At 38.5% G+C, this 13,838-nt stretch overlaps 1 protein-coding gene across 4 annotated transcripts in view; it reads left to right on the top strand.

Annotated features, from left to right (window-relative positions):
- Positions 1-13,632, top strand: part of ELL2 (elongation factor for RNA polymerase II 2) — an 86,752-nt gene extending 73,120 nt beyond the window's left edge. For 3 of the 4 annotated variants that reach the window (XM_036310395.1, XM_036310394.1, XM_036310393.1), the window contains 5 exons: positions 286-853; positions 4,500-4,566; positions 7,484-7,655; positions 9,635-9,679; positions 9,772-13,632. In XM_036310395.1, the coding sequence (XP_036166288.1) occupies positions 286-853; positions 4,500-4,566; positions 7,484-7,655; positions 9,635-9,679; positions 9,772-9,888 (969 nt within the window). In that variant the 3' untranslated portion in view covers positions 9,889-13,632. The remainder of the gene's footprint in view (positions 1-285; positions 854-4,499; positions 4,567-7,483; positions 7,656-9,634; positions 9,680-9,771) is intronic. The other variant, XR_004967686.1, reaches the window with a different exon arrangement.
- Positions 13,633-13,838: the final 206 nt, after the last annotated feature.

Below are 13,838 nucleotides of genomic sequence, written 5' to 3'. Positions count from 1 at the left end.
AGCTTTATTAACTCAAGAATGTCACCGTGGCACAGTAAACCTGCTTTTGCCCACCCCTGTATTTGCCAGATTCTACTTCTTTACATTAGACAAGAATTTATGTCACTTGTGTTTTTGTGGCTTGTTTGTTTGTTCTTGCTTAAGTTTGGAGAAAGGTTTAACTCAACACCAGTGATAAACCTAAGTATGAATAAAATAACTCAATTATTCTTATGGTAACCAGGGATGCATATATTGAATTTTAGTGCAAACTGGCTCATATTTTTTTTCTGTTCCTCCCTCCAGAAACGGCTTTTAGAGTCAGAGTTCATTGATCCTTTAATGAATAAAAAAGCTCGAATATCTCACCTAACAAATAGAGTGCCGCCAACATTAAATGGTCATTTGAATTCCACCAGTGAAAAATCTGCAGGCCTCCTGCCGCCCCCTGCAGCTGCTGCCATCCCCACCGCTCCACCACTGCCTTCAAACCACCTGCCCGCCTCCAACCCTCCTCAGACTGTAGATTCTAACTCCAATTCCCCTAGCACTCCAGAAGGCCGGGGGACTCAAGACCTACCTGTTGACAGTTTTAGTCAAAACAGTAGTAACTGTGAGGACCAGCAAGATAAATATACCTCTAGGACTTCTCTGGAAACCTTACCCTCTGATTCAGTTCTACTAAAGTGTCCAAAGCCTATGGAAGAAAACCATTCAATGTCTCACAAGAAGTCCAAAAAGAAGTCTAAAAAACACAAGGAAAAGGACCAAATAAAGATACATGACATTGAGATGAATGAGGAAAAGGAAGAGGACCTTAAAGGAGATGAGGAAATTGCCAAGCTGAACAACTCCAGTCCAGATTCCAGTGAAGGTATTTTATACTTGTAAAAACCAACTACACATGTAAATTAATGGGAAGAGGGGACTGTCATAGTGTGAGGTTAGGTTGTTTATAATAGTATCAAAGGAGCTTCCATTTAGTTATTAATTTTAGTATTGTGGTTTTGAGAAGGCTTTTTTGGTCTTTTTTTATATACCTATTAAATGTGGTTTCTATATCTATATATATAAAAAGCCAGCGACCGGAACACTGTAACGACTGGAACAACCAGTCGCTATCATGCCCACTGTGGCCAACGAATCCCCTGATCGGGGGGTGGGGCCAGCTGGCCAACCTCCCATGGTCCCTCTCCCCATCCATCCCCGCCCCTGCTTGGACTCTCCCACCCCGATCAAGGGCGCGGCAGCCGGCCAACCTCCCACCCCCCGCATCCCCGCCCCCTGGCCTGCCCTGCCCCTGATGGGCCCCCACCACCCTGAGTGGCCCACAGCCCCTCTCCCTGGCTGGCCCCGCCCCTGATCGCCTGCCCCCCAAACCCCAATAGGGGCAGGGGCAACTGGCCAATCTCCTGCAGCTCCTCCCCCCACCCAGCTCCACCCCAGATCAGTCCCCCCACCCCAATTGGGGTGGGGCCCGCTGGCCAATAGCCTGTGGCCCCTCCCCCCAGCTGGCCTGGCCCTGATTGGGCCCCGATCAGAGGCGGGCCAGCCGCCCAACCTCCTGCCATCTCCTTTTCCTGACAGGCCTGGCCCCAATCTACCCCGAGTTCGTGCACTGGGCCTATAGTTTGTTAATAAGATGGTGAGTGACATTTGGAAATGACCCTGTCATACTCAATACGCCTTTAAAGAAAGGGGACTTTGCTGACCTTTTCCATACTGTAATGGTGTTATGCAACCTCAACATGACCTATTATATACCATTCTTGAACTGATTTAGCCAGGCACACGATTAGCAATAAAAATATTCATTTCCTTCTCTGCCAAAGAAACAGGGTCACCCTTGCTTTAATTAATACTAGAGGCCCGATGAATGAAATTAGTGCAAGAATAGGCCTTCCTTCCCCTGGCTACCAGCACCAGCTTCCCTCTGGCACCCGGGACCCAGGCTTCCCTCACAGCCCCGGCTTTGTCAGGAAGGTCGTCCAGAAGGACGTCTGGTCTAATTAGCATATTGCCCTTTCATTATTATAGATTAGCACAGGGGAAATATCAAATTCTTTATAGAACAGACAAGGTGTGAAATTACATTTACAGATTCATAAAATCATCTTCATTCAGAGTAAAAGCAATCTGAGTAAACTAACATCATTTGTTATTAGTAAAATTAACCATTTCAAGATGTGTATCTTTAAAAGCCAAATATCTAGAGACCCAAAGAAACTTAACATAATGCTTTACCTCTAAAGAAAAGCTAACCAATAGGACAGCTTACCTGGGATATATTGATTTTCAAAACCTAATAATAAAATTGGATTCTTTTTTTTAAGAGCTATCCTCTAAAGCATAATGTTGTACATGCCAGCACACAGAAGACTCCAAACCCATTATTTAGCATTGCTGCTCATTTTAAACCCAACATAACTAAGGCAAAATTCCCCAGGAAAATACGACTTTAGAAAAATTATTTTAATGAATAGAGCTTAAGGAGTATTGTCTTTCTGTAACTTGCCCTCAATATTGAAAGTATATAGTCCTTAGATTTAACTAGTGTTTTTACCATGTGAGTTTGATTATAGAATATTTTGTTACAGTGCCTTTATTGATCTGGCTTGAATATATTGCATGCCATGGTATATCTGAAAAATTGGCATCAGTATGGTACTATATAGTGGGCTAAGAGATAGGTGTAAGCTTTTTTCCTCAAACACTGTCATATAGACACAGGTCAGGAAAAGCAAGAGGTAATACAACCTCCTGCTCAGAGTTAGTACATCAGATCCCTGGGTATGCCCCACTCTCCCCACCCCCCACCCTCAGATGGTGATCCTGAGTCAGAGGTTAGTGCTGGGAAGACTGTGTCCCAGGATATAGAAACCTTCTTTAACTTGGAGGCCTGGAGAAGCAGACTTAGTCTTTCTGAATCCTTCAATGAGGATGTGCCATCTTTCAAAGACAATTGAGATGATCACAAACTGAGGAAAGGTCAGACTCACATCCCCTGTACCTTTTTGTTGGAACTTAGTTGGTGTCTGTGTCAAAGGAGAAGCCAGGTGACATGCACTTGATGTCTTTTCCTTTAAAACTAAGGCTGTTATAAAAACAGACTCTTTTACCCTGTGGATAAAATATACAGTAGTCCCCTTTAGCCCCAGTTTCGTTTTCTGTGGTTTCAGTTATCTATTGTCAACCCTGATCCAAAAATATTAAATGCAAAATTGCAGAAATAAACAGTTCATAAGTTTTAAATTGTGTGCCATTCTGAGTAGTGTGATAAAATCTCATACTGTCTCCCTTTGTACCAACCAGGATGTGAATCACCCCTTTGTCTAGTGTCTCCACCCTGTATGCACTACCTGCCTGACAGTCACTTAGAGTTGGCTGGGTTATCAGATCGACTGTCTCTGTATTACAGGGTTTGTGTTCAAGTAACCCTTATTTTACTTAATAATGGCCCCACAGCACAGAAGTAGTGATGCTGGCAATTCAGATATGCCAAAGTGAAGCTGTAAGTGTGTGCATGTATAGGAAAAACAGTATATGTGGGATTTGGTACGATCGGGGGTTTTGGGTACCCACTGGGGGTCTTGGAACATATCACCTATGTTTAATGGGAGACTACTATGAACAATAAGTCCACAGAGTTTGCATAATTTGTTTAGTATACTTTGTCCTTTTTTAAAATATTAAATCAAAAAATTATCAAATATTCACTTTTGTTTTATATTGAACATGTATGTTTTGCCAGCAGGCAGGGTTACGGCTTGAGTTATTACTTTAATTCTACTTTGAATGATAAAAAATTACTCAAGTAAAAAGTGTAAACATACCTTCTGGAAATGGTGCATTCAAACAATTGAAATACTGAGGGATTTTATACACTTCATAGCATAGTTCTGAGTGACTAGCACTTTATCTGTTTACTTGTCCTTTTAAAAACAAATCTCTTATTATGAGGGTTAGTGATTAGAGGAGTGCAAATCAGTGTTTAGTAATAACTTATTTTAAATTACTTTAAAGCGATGGGAAAATTTCCTACCCAATTCCACTGTCTGCATACAGAAAGGGTAGCAGTAAAAATACAGTGACGGAAGCAGTCTGCTACCTGCCTTCACTGTCTCGTCTGCCTTGTTTGAATCCTAGGAAAAGTAGATGTTGCTGTAAAATTTTATCTCCCATTGTCTGGCTGCATCTGCCACCACAGTCTTTGAATTGCTGGGCAGATGCCACAACTGTTGCTAAAAGAATAGAAGATTGACCTTGGGTTAAGATGGAATTCCTTTATTGTGCAGACACTGCAGTAGCCAGGGTACTTTCAATGCCTGGCGTCGGTTCTGCTGGCGCTGGTCATAGGCCTCTATTGTTCGTGTTCAATTGTATTCCTTGCTCACTGTTGCTTATTGAGATGGAAGAACAGGATTTGAGGGAAAGTGTTCCAGATGTTTCTAATCTATTTTAGAAATATAGGCATTTTTTAACCATATTGTTGGTGAACACTTGAATTTTTTTCTTTGTAGGAGTTAAAGAGGGTTGCCCTGCCTCCATGGAGCCTTCTTCAACAATTGAACTCCCAGATTATTTGATGTAAGTTCAGATGTTTGCCATTGGGAGAGAACTGTTTAATTTTAGAAAGTTTGCAAATTCTTTTCCCATAATTTGCAAATCAGAAAAGTAACAAGTTCCAGAAATAGTGTCCTGGAGCCACCCCTGCAATTGAAAGGCTGCCATTAAGCCTGCCTGTCCCAAATCCACCCAGTCGGTTTCAGCAGGTTGTGCCTCCCCCTGCTCAGAGCTCTGCTCGGGGGCCTTAAGTATAGAGAAGCCTGTCCTTTGTTCCGGGGCCAGGCCAAGCTTTTGATTATGGAAGATTTTAGGGATCGGACTCTTCAAAGCTGACAGTCTATCAATGCACAGACCTTCTCTGCATATGTTACTGGTAAAGTGCTTAAACCTCTGCAGTTAATACAAAGTAGAGATAGATTGATTTTGTTTAAACAAAGCTATGCCATCAAATTAACTTTAAGAGGAGAGAATAGTAAAATTTGATCATCTCACTTTACTACAGGTTATAATGTCTTTCTTGTGGCAACAAGTTGCTAAACGCTGAGCTGGGGACATTTTTGTAACTGGCTATCACAGAAATTATAACTTGGACACATAATTCTAGCTTTTTTACAGACTCAAAGGCTTCATAAGAAGAAAATAATTAAGTTGCAAGAGCCTGGAAAAATGGAGAGTGAAAGGGCAAACAGGTCTAGCTGTCGATAGCTTAAAAAATGAACAAATGTGCAAAATAGCTTTAATCTAGAATAGAAACAGGAATTTGGGCTGTATGAACAGTTTCTCTCAATTTAGTACCATCTCATGATGGACAAAGTTGAATTATGCCAGTTAGCCCTCAATGTCCAATGAAATGTTCATTTTCAGAGTAGAGAACATTTTATACTTAAAATGTGATACTTTTGCTTAACAGTAGTGTGAAAGCTATTGTTATTGGCGAATGATACAGCAGGAAACCATAAGACTGGTTATCATCTCTTCTTATGTAAAAAGAAGCCATATTTAGTACTCTCTCATCTGAAGCAGTGTATGGTTTTGGATTCTGTGCAGGAGCTTTGAAAAGCAGGCACCACTGAGTTGGCCCAGGAAGGGTTGGTTAGGGGACAGCACCTATCTGCACCGATGATGCGGGGTTCATTTCTCCAGCTCAAACCCATTTCTCCTTAACAGTGCTATGAAAGTTGACACCCCCCTCAAATAATAACTGCATTACTGTGCTCTCATTCTCTCATGATGGATTTTGAACTCCTCTTTTTTGCCCTAGTGATGTATACTTGTTATATATGACAGATCATGTAGGGAAACTGAAAAATAATTCTGACCTTCTCCCCATGGAGTAAGGCTGTGTTTTTTTCAACCTAATCAGTTAATTCTATATTTAAAAAAAAATTTAACTTACTGATGTATCTGCCTCATCAGTGCATTTCTGTACACTTGTCATGTTTTTAGCTCTTTAAAAATTACAAAAATATATAACCTATGTGATTGCTTGCTTTATTTAAGTAAAAGCAATTTAATTTAAAAAAAATAAGTCTTGTGTATATATATAAAAAATATTCTAAAAATGGTGAGAAAGCATGAATTTTCAGAAAAATTACCAAAAATAAACTTAACTTGCTTTCATAAGAAATCGAAAGATCATACTATAAAACCTTAATGGTCAACTTAATTACAATATTCCTGATTTTTATATAATAAGAATACTTCTGCTACTTCTGGTTGTAAATTGTCCAAAGTGTTTAAAATTTTATTCCATTCTTGCATTAAGAACCAACAGTAGAACTCATACTTTTTGATAAAAATAGTAAAATGCTTTTTGTTAAAATGCCAGTATAATCAAATAATCTTCTATAATAGCAACACAACTGTTGGTCAGTTTGTAATTTTCCTAAGGAATTTATTAAATGAAATATTGAGAGTTTTGAGAAAGAAGGATGAGTATTTTGCTAACAGATTGAACCTGAATTTCACAATCTGTTTAGCCATCTCCTCACATATGCTGTCCCGGGAACTGTCTCCCTAGTGGGCTCACTCTGCAGTGCGGTGAGGACATCCCCGTCTGGAAAGGATTGCTTCCTTGCTGGGCTGGCGGTGTTCCTTTTACAGCACAGACACCAGCGGGGCAGCTTTAAAACAGCATACTACCGTAGTCTCCATTACACTTAGAAATTAAACCTCCACCCTAACTCAGCATGAATAAAAATATTAATGAGGACATTAAGGTTGCTCACTGCATTACTTTTCTCACATTTCCAACTAGGTATCTGTGCTATTACATTTTAAATATAACTGGAAAGTTATCTGAAACCATTTTGGAGAGGGTTGAACTCCAAGGTTTTCCCACAGTGAAGAATATTATGTACCCCCTGGAGCTACCTGCTTGAAATTGCTTTGAAATCTCAATTTTTATCTCAATAAAGTCAAGGGATTTTTGCATTTCATGACAGAAGCACAGAGTGCAAAGACCCTGATGTGATCCCAATCTCTGGATCCACAAATAATATGAATATTAAAATGCTGGTTTAATTTACTTACCACTGAGTAAACTGACACTCTGTGAAAATAGCCTTCATTAACCAGGTCCCTAGAAGTGTTCATACCCCAAAGTAAAACAGCTTTATGGCATTTTTATTAAGAAAGTAAATTAGACTAATAGCACAACACGGCCTTTCTGTTACACAGGTTATACTGTGTCATTTTTTTAAATGACAATTTCCCTTTTGTATTTTAAATATTTGCCTAATCAGAAAGGGAGAAAGGGGAGGAAGCCTGAGGCACCTTGGTGGCAGCAGGTGTGAAAGGCCTAAAGACAGATCCCCTCATAATTCCCTCGTCTTTTTATACTAATTTTCCTTCACTGGAGCTCTTCTATGGGAGACTTTCACCTGGAAGGTCTTGGAAGGAGTGACATGGCTATCTTTTATCCTGTTTTCCTTATTAGAAAATATATTGCTATCGTCTCCTATGAACAACGCCAGAATTACAAGGCTGACTTCAATGCAGAGTATGATGAATACAGGGCCTTGCATGCCAGAATGGAGACTGTAGCTAGAAGATTTATCAAACTGGATGCACAACGAAAGCGCCTTTCTCCAGGCTCAAAAGAGTATCAGGTAAATGCATTTGTTCATAGAAGACTGACTTTCATGTTTTACTAATTTCTCTGCCTGGCCCAACCCCCAGGCCCCCAAGCATCCTGTTAGCCTTCAGAGTAGGTCTTCTTGCTGACCAACTTCTCTGCAGCTTTTAGCCTCTATTTAAAATTAGCTGGTATCTAAATATTTGAAGTAGTGCTTCAACCTGTATTTCTGTCCGTGGAAAAAATAACCTTCTATTTAATGTAATATGTGTAAAATATGTAATATATGCTTAATACATTTACTATACTATGTGTAGTGTATTGGGAAGAATACCAAACACAAATAAACAGGAAAACAAGTTGGATTTTGGATTCATCAAAACATTTTATTGCATTGTCAACTCAACTCAGGCTACAGCTCCAGATCTGGTACTGTTCCCCAAAACTCCAATTCCAAGTCAATACTTTAAGTAATTTTTAAATAACCTCAGTCTGGAATAGAAAATGGAAGATGTAGACATGAAATATAACAAGGGGCTTAATACCACAGAAGTTTGGGGTTTAAGTGAAGAAAAACATGGTGCTTACAGCTGTTCCAGAGACAGACATTTGTTAGCAGGTAGTGATCAGTTTCACTTTCCTACTTTAAGTGGTAATAATATTACTACAGCTCAAAGAGCAACAGAAGCCTGACCTGATTATTCTCATGGTTCTTAGCAAAAGGGTTAATATAAACAAGTGTTTCCTTGCTTGCATAGACCAGATAATTTGGTCGCACTTCACAGGCATAGATGGTGCCGCCATCCCGGCCCACTGCCATTGTTCTGATAGGATCCCAGCAAGAGAATGGATGAGTTTTCCTACAGGGGAGGGCCTGTGCCCTAGATATCCATTATGACTTCTATTAGGAGGCCTTAGTCTCTTAAACAAGCCGCCTAGAATTATATATTTTTCCAGAGGAGTTGGTGTTTGAGGATGCGAGAAGACGGTGATATGGTGGTTTCGGGTTTGTAGTTTTCTATGTAGTTATTGACCAGTGTAACATGATTGTATTCCAAGGATTGTTTGGTGGTTAGAAGTAGCTCCAGAACCAGAATGCTGGGTTTGGTTCCAAGGTCCTACCATTTAATACTTGTGTGACCTTGGGCAAGTTACTTAACTTGCCTCAAAATCCCCATCCATAGAATGAGGTGACCATAGATTTGTGCAGAATAAATGTAAGCATTTGGAACCTGCTTAGATCCATCGTACATCAGGTTATATGATACTTAAGGGTTAGCCATTTTCCCCAGCCACCCAGTTTTCCTCCCTAGAGATAACCAGTAGTGCTGGTTTCCAGTGTATTCTTTAAGAGTCGCGCGTGTGCATGCATGTGTGTAAGAGGTATATACACAAGCAAATTCACATATATACCATACATAATTAAATCTAAGAGGTATAATGACAAGATACACTATTGTGTTATGTTCAAGTAAGTTAAACTATGATACATCTTCACCTGATTTCATTGAGAAGAAATATGCATCTTAGAATTAATGAAATTCTTAGAATATATATTCTGTTTCCTTCTTTTAAACAAATGATGTCATTGTATAAATAGTTCTGCACTTTGCTTTTTTAACTGAACAATACAAATGCATCTTAGAGAATTTTTAAATATAAGTACATAAACACTCCTCCCTTGTTTAATGCTCTCCTTAGTATTCCTTTGCATGGATTAATGGACACTTCGATGTGGTTTACTATCTTTTGCTTTACAAGCAGTGCTTCAGCAAGTGACCTTCCACACACATCACTTCACTCAGACACCAGTAAATCAGAAAGAAAGTCTAAGTGCCAAGCCAGTTTTGCATTTGCTATACTGATAACAGTTGCCAAATTACCTTCCTTAGTAATTGTACTGATTTACATTCCCATCATCAATATTTCCCCACACCCTTTCAAATGTGTGTTAACTATATATATTGAAAACAAAAAATGTTCTCTTCTGATTTCTAATTTTTAATTTTGTAGAATGTTCATGAAGAAGTCTTACAAGAATATCAGAAGATCAAGCAGGTGCGTATCATTACTGTTGGTTTTCTGACATGGAGTTGGGAAGTAATTACAAACTATGTAACCTGATTCCTCCTGTTCTTTTCCATCTACAGTCTAGTCCCAATTACCATGAAGAAAAATACAGATGCGAGTATCTTCATAACAAGCTGGCTCATATCAAAAGACTGATAGGTGAATTTGACCAACAGCAAGCAGAGGCATGGCACTAGAGCTCTGCTTGGACCAGAAGATGTGAATAAACTTAAGCTTATTTATTTAAAATTCCAAATGAGTTGCTCTAAGATTCTAAAAAAGGAAACTTTGCCTGTTGAAAGTTTCAGTATTTGTAAACTTGAGTTAACTATTTTTTTTCTTTCTGTCCCCCTCCCACAACCCCTAATTTCTTTGCCTCCCTGCAATTTTGAAGCTGCTTTTTCTGGTCCTTCCCCACCCCCTCCCACCCCCCCCCCCCCCCGCCCCCCGTCAAGACTTGTGTTTGTCAATAGAAGTAAATTTTTTTAGATATTGGGGATCCAGTATCTATACTTTAAATCAGTTATTTTTTCTTATAAACTTGTTTGTAATTAGCAATGATTTTTTTAGATATTGGGGATCCAGTGTCTATACTTCAAAGTTATGTGTGTTAAAAAACAAACCAGTAATGTGCAAGGTGAAATGCGTTTGGATAAACATAAGCCTATTTTCTGACCTTTCTTAATGCAAACTCTTTGCCTTAAATGGTAGAATATTTAGAAATTTGCACAAAATACAAAAAAAATTAAAACATTGTATTGGAGGGTTAAGAAATAAAAAGGTCTACGAGTATGTATATGTGTGTAGCTACACATACACACATATATATACAGGCTGACTTAATCTAGAACAGTAAAGTGCCCTGCAAGTTAACCCCCCATTGCAATGGTTGCCTTAAGGTGTTTGCTAGTTATGTACATAGTGTGGTTAATCATTAGCTACACTGCTTCCCACCTGATTGGAGCAACGGGAAGCACACTGTGGCCTACCAGCGTCTGAACGCGTGTGCGCGACCTGTGTGTGTGCAGAGGTGGTGTGGATGTGAGCGTGCATGAAGGAAAAAAAGCTGCTACTCTTAGTAGGCCAAACGCTCAGGTTAAACAACTGACGAGTGTTACTGTAGGTTTTTGTTTTTGTTCTTGTTTTTTGTTTTGTTTTTTTTTTGTCCAATTGCTACTTCTATTGTGAAAGACAAAAGCATTTCCATTTCAACTGTTTGTCAGCTTTGTCGTTGGGCAAAATTGGTATGTTATGAAAATGAAACAAATCTATAGTTTTGGGGCAAAATTATAAAATTAAATATGTAGGTAAACTATTTATATACTGCTATAAAGTATTTTTTGAGGAGAGATGTGCAAAGAAGTTATTACCTACATGAAATGTATATTTAAAGATTTTTTTCTTCATCCTGGGTGCCAGGAATATAAAAAAGAGTGGATATATTTAACAATAGCATACTGTGATTCATCAAACAGCACAAACTTTCAGTTCATGGAGTTTATCTGTTGACGTTGATTTAAACTATCACTTGTTTTATCATGTGGGAACATAAGTTATGTCAAAATGTAAGGATTTTGAACTAATGTTGATTCAAGTTGTGTTGTCTTACCGTATTGTCTTTTCAAAGTGCTGCCAGTTAAAAAGGGAAGCATTATGTTTACAAATCTGTTTTGAAATGTTTGCCAAATTTTGGTAGTATCTTTAATAAAGATGTTTGTCTCCAGCATCCAAAAATAAATAACTCTGTTGTGTATCACTGTAAACCAGGAAAATGTTATTATCTAGAAAACCTGAGAGAGCATGTAGATGAACTTTCTCTTTGGAGTTCTTAGATAATGTAGAAGTACACAAACTTTACCAAGACTAAAACAAGACCCTCTACACTACAACTCTATAACATTATTGCAGAAACTTAATTTCTATGTAGCATGAACCTCTTGGGAATTCGATTTCTTTTAGCATTGAGATCCCTAGTGCTCTTCTTTTTTCCTCAGAATTGGTACAATCATTAGTAAATGTTAATTGATTTCAAACTTTCAATTGCAAAAAAGATAGGAAACTTAATTGGGGGTAAATTTGGTCCTCATATTATTATGGTGGAGTCTGCTGAGGGATTTGTCTGTAGATAATGACCTCATTGGTGTTTAATCAAAGATTGTGTGCTGCTATTTGCTATGAGTGGTGTTTCTCAAAAGCAAGGTGCTTGGACCACTTACATCACCCAAATTAGAATCTCTGGGTATAGGGCCCAGGTAGTCATCCACTACCTGGTATCCTCCAGGTGACCTGCAAGCTAAAGTATGAGAACCATTGGCTTGGATGTAGTGCTAAACCTTAGGTCTCTAAATCTCAAAGTCTTGAAGTTCAACTGTTGGCTTTTTTTTTTTTTAAACCACCTCTATCAGCAGGTACACATCACTTTTTCCTCAAGATGAGAGGCACCTTCTCAATTGTTTCACTGCCAACTCTTATTTCAGAACTTGTTTACAGACAAGTCTTCTAGTTAGGTAATTGTTAGCCCTTAGAGTTCCTACCCACCCACATCTGCACATCTTCTGGTTTACAAATTGGGTAATAGAAGCTGGAGATGCTTTACAAAAATCCAGCACTGCATACCCATAGACTTGACCACAAACCTATAAAAGCCTTAATTTAGACGTTTATTGTGTACCATGGGCAGATCCTTATAAAATGTGTATCAGTTATAAATCTCTGACTCTGCTGCTACCTGAGGCTGCATCTCTTTTGAAGACAGGCATAAGCCTATTAAAATATATCATTTTTCATATCCTACTGTTAGATTTTTAGATACTTTCAAGTCATTGCTGCAGGAGTGTGTGATCACTTAGTTACTTTGGTCAAAGAATCTATTCAGTTTTTTTGAAAGACACAGTGTAAAAGAGCATTGTCAAGATGAGAGAGGGAGTTATGTTTTCATCACATTTCATGTAAAATAATTTGAAGCATTCTTGAAGATTTTTACCAACACTCATAAATTGACTCTAAATTGAATGAGCAGCTAATTTAATATAAACCAAAAAGAACATTAATTAGGTGTGGTTTTGTTTTTTTATGTGGGGATTTAATTTCCTATCTTCTTGGGTTTTATTTCTCAAGGAGTAACTTAAAGAGTTAAACTTTCACCTCTAGTGGTAGATGTTAGGACTGGCTCTCTCAAAAGTAATTGGTGTGGTCAGTTTCTATCGTTGCTCCATTCATTGATTCCAAAAATTCAGTATTTTCATTCATCTCTGATGGATCTTTTAACTGTTAGAGGAGTTTTCTTTTCCCTTAAAGTATTTCACTTTATTATGAAAATAAATGCATACTTGCATGTTGGAAGCAAGATGTTGAAATGAGGTTTAGCCACAAATGGTCCATTAATTCCAACACTGCTTGGTTGCCGTACCTCTTGCATTACTTTGTTCTTTGCTCCTGGAACTTGTCTGAAACGTTTTAGCCAGTTCATTGTCTTTCTGGCAGGGTGAGTGTTATCATGTGTGCTTGGTATATGCCTTTACTACTTCTGAAGTGCTTACAGTTTATTACTTCCCCAAGTGTTACTAAATCCTTTTATTACATGTACCAGATTGGGGAAAATTTATAACCAGCACTTTGAGAGGAACATGTTGGGAAAGGATATTTAATGGACACTGTTAAATGGAGGCAACAGGAGATATTATCCATTTTCTTTGTAACCTAAAAACCTGAACAAGGCTGTGAGGCTCGTTTCAAAACATTTTGAAGTGTTAAAAATTTATATACACACACACACACACACACACACACACACACACACTGTTTCTCAGTTACATCCAAACCATGTTAGGACTCTCAAAGGTAAAATGTCACAGGGACTTTTCAGTTGTTACTGAGCTCAGCAGCTGTAGTGGCCCCTGTTATTCTACACCAATTTCAGTTCAATAAAAATGTAAACATTGCACTGCTGGTATCTGTTTTGCCTTTGTCTCATTTCAAGCCCTTAATCCTTAACTTTGTCTTAAAAAACAACAACAAAAAATGCCCCACACCAAAGTGCTCTCTGATGTCCTAATGTAAATGATCTTCCTAGGACAGATATTTATTGGTGACTCTAAAAGTCGGAGCAGGGTGTCTGTCTGCTCCGGAACGCTGCCTGTTTATAATT

Source organism: Myotis myotis, unplaced genomic scaffold (genome assembly GCF_014108235.1).
Source record: "Myotis myotis isolate mMyoMyo1 unplaced genomic scaffold, mMyoMyo1.p scaffold_m19_p_5, whole genome shotgun sequence".
Classification (NCBI taxonomy): Eukaryota; Metazoa; Chordata; class Mammalia; order Chiroptera; family Vespertilionidae; genus Myotis; species Myotis myotis.
The sequence above is the reverse complement of the archived record's forward strand: the minus strand, read 5'-3'. Positions and strand labels throughout refer to the sequence as shown.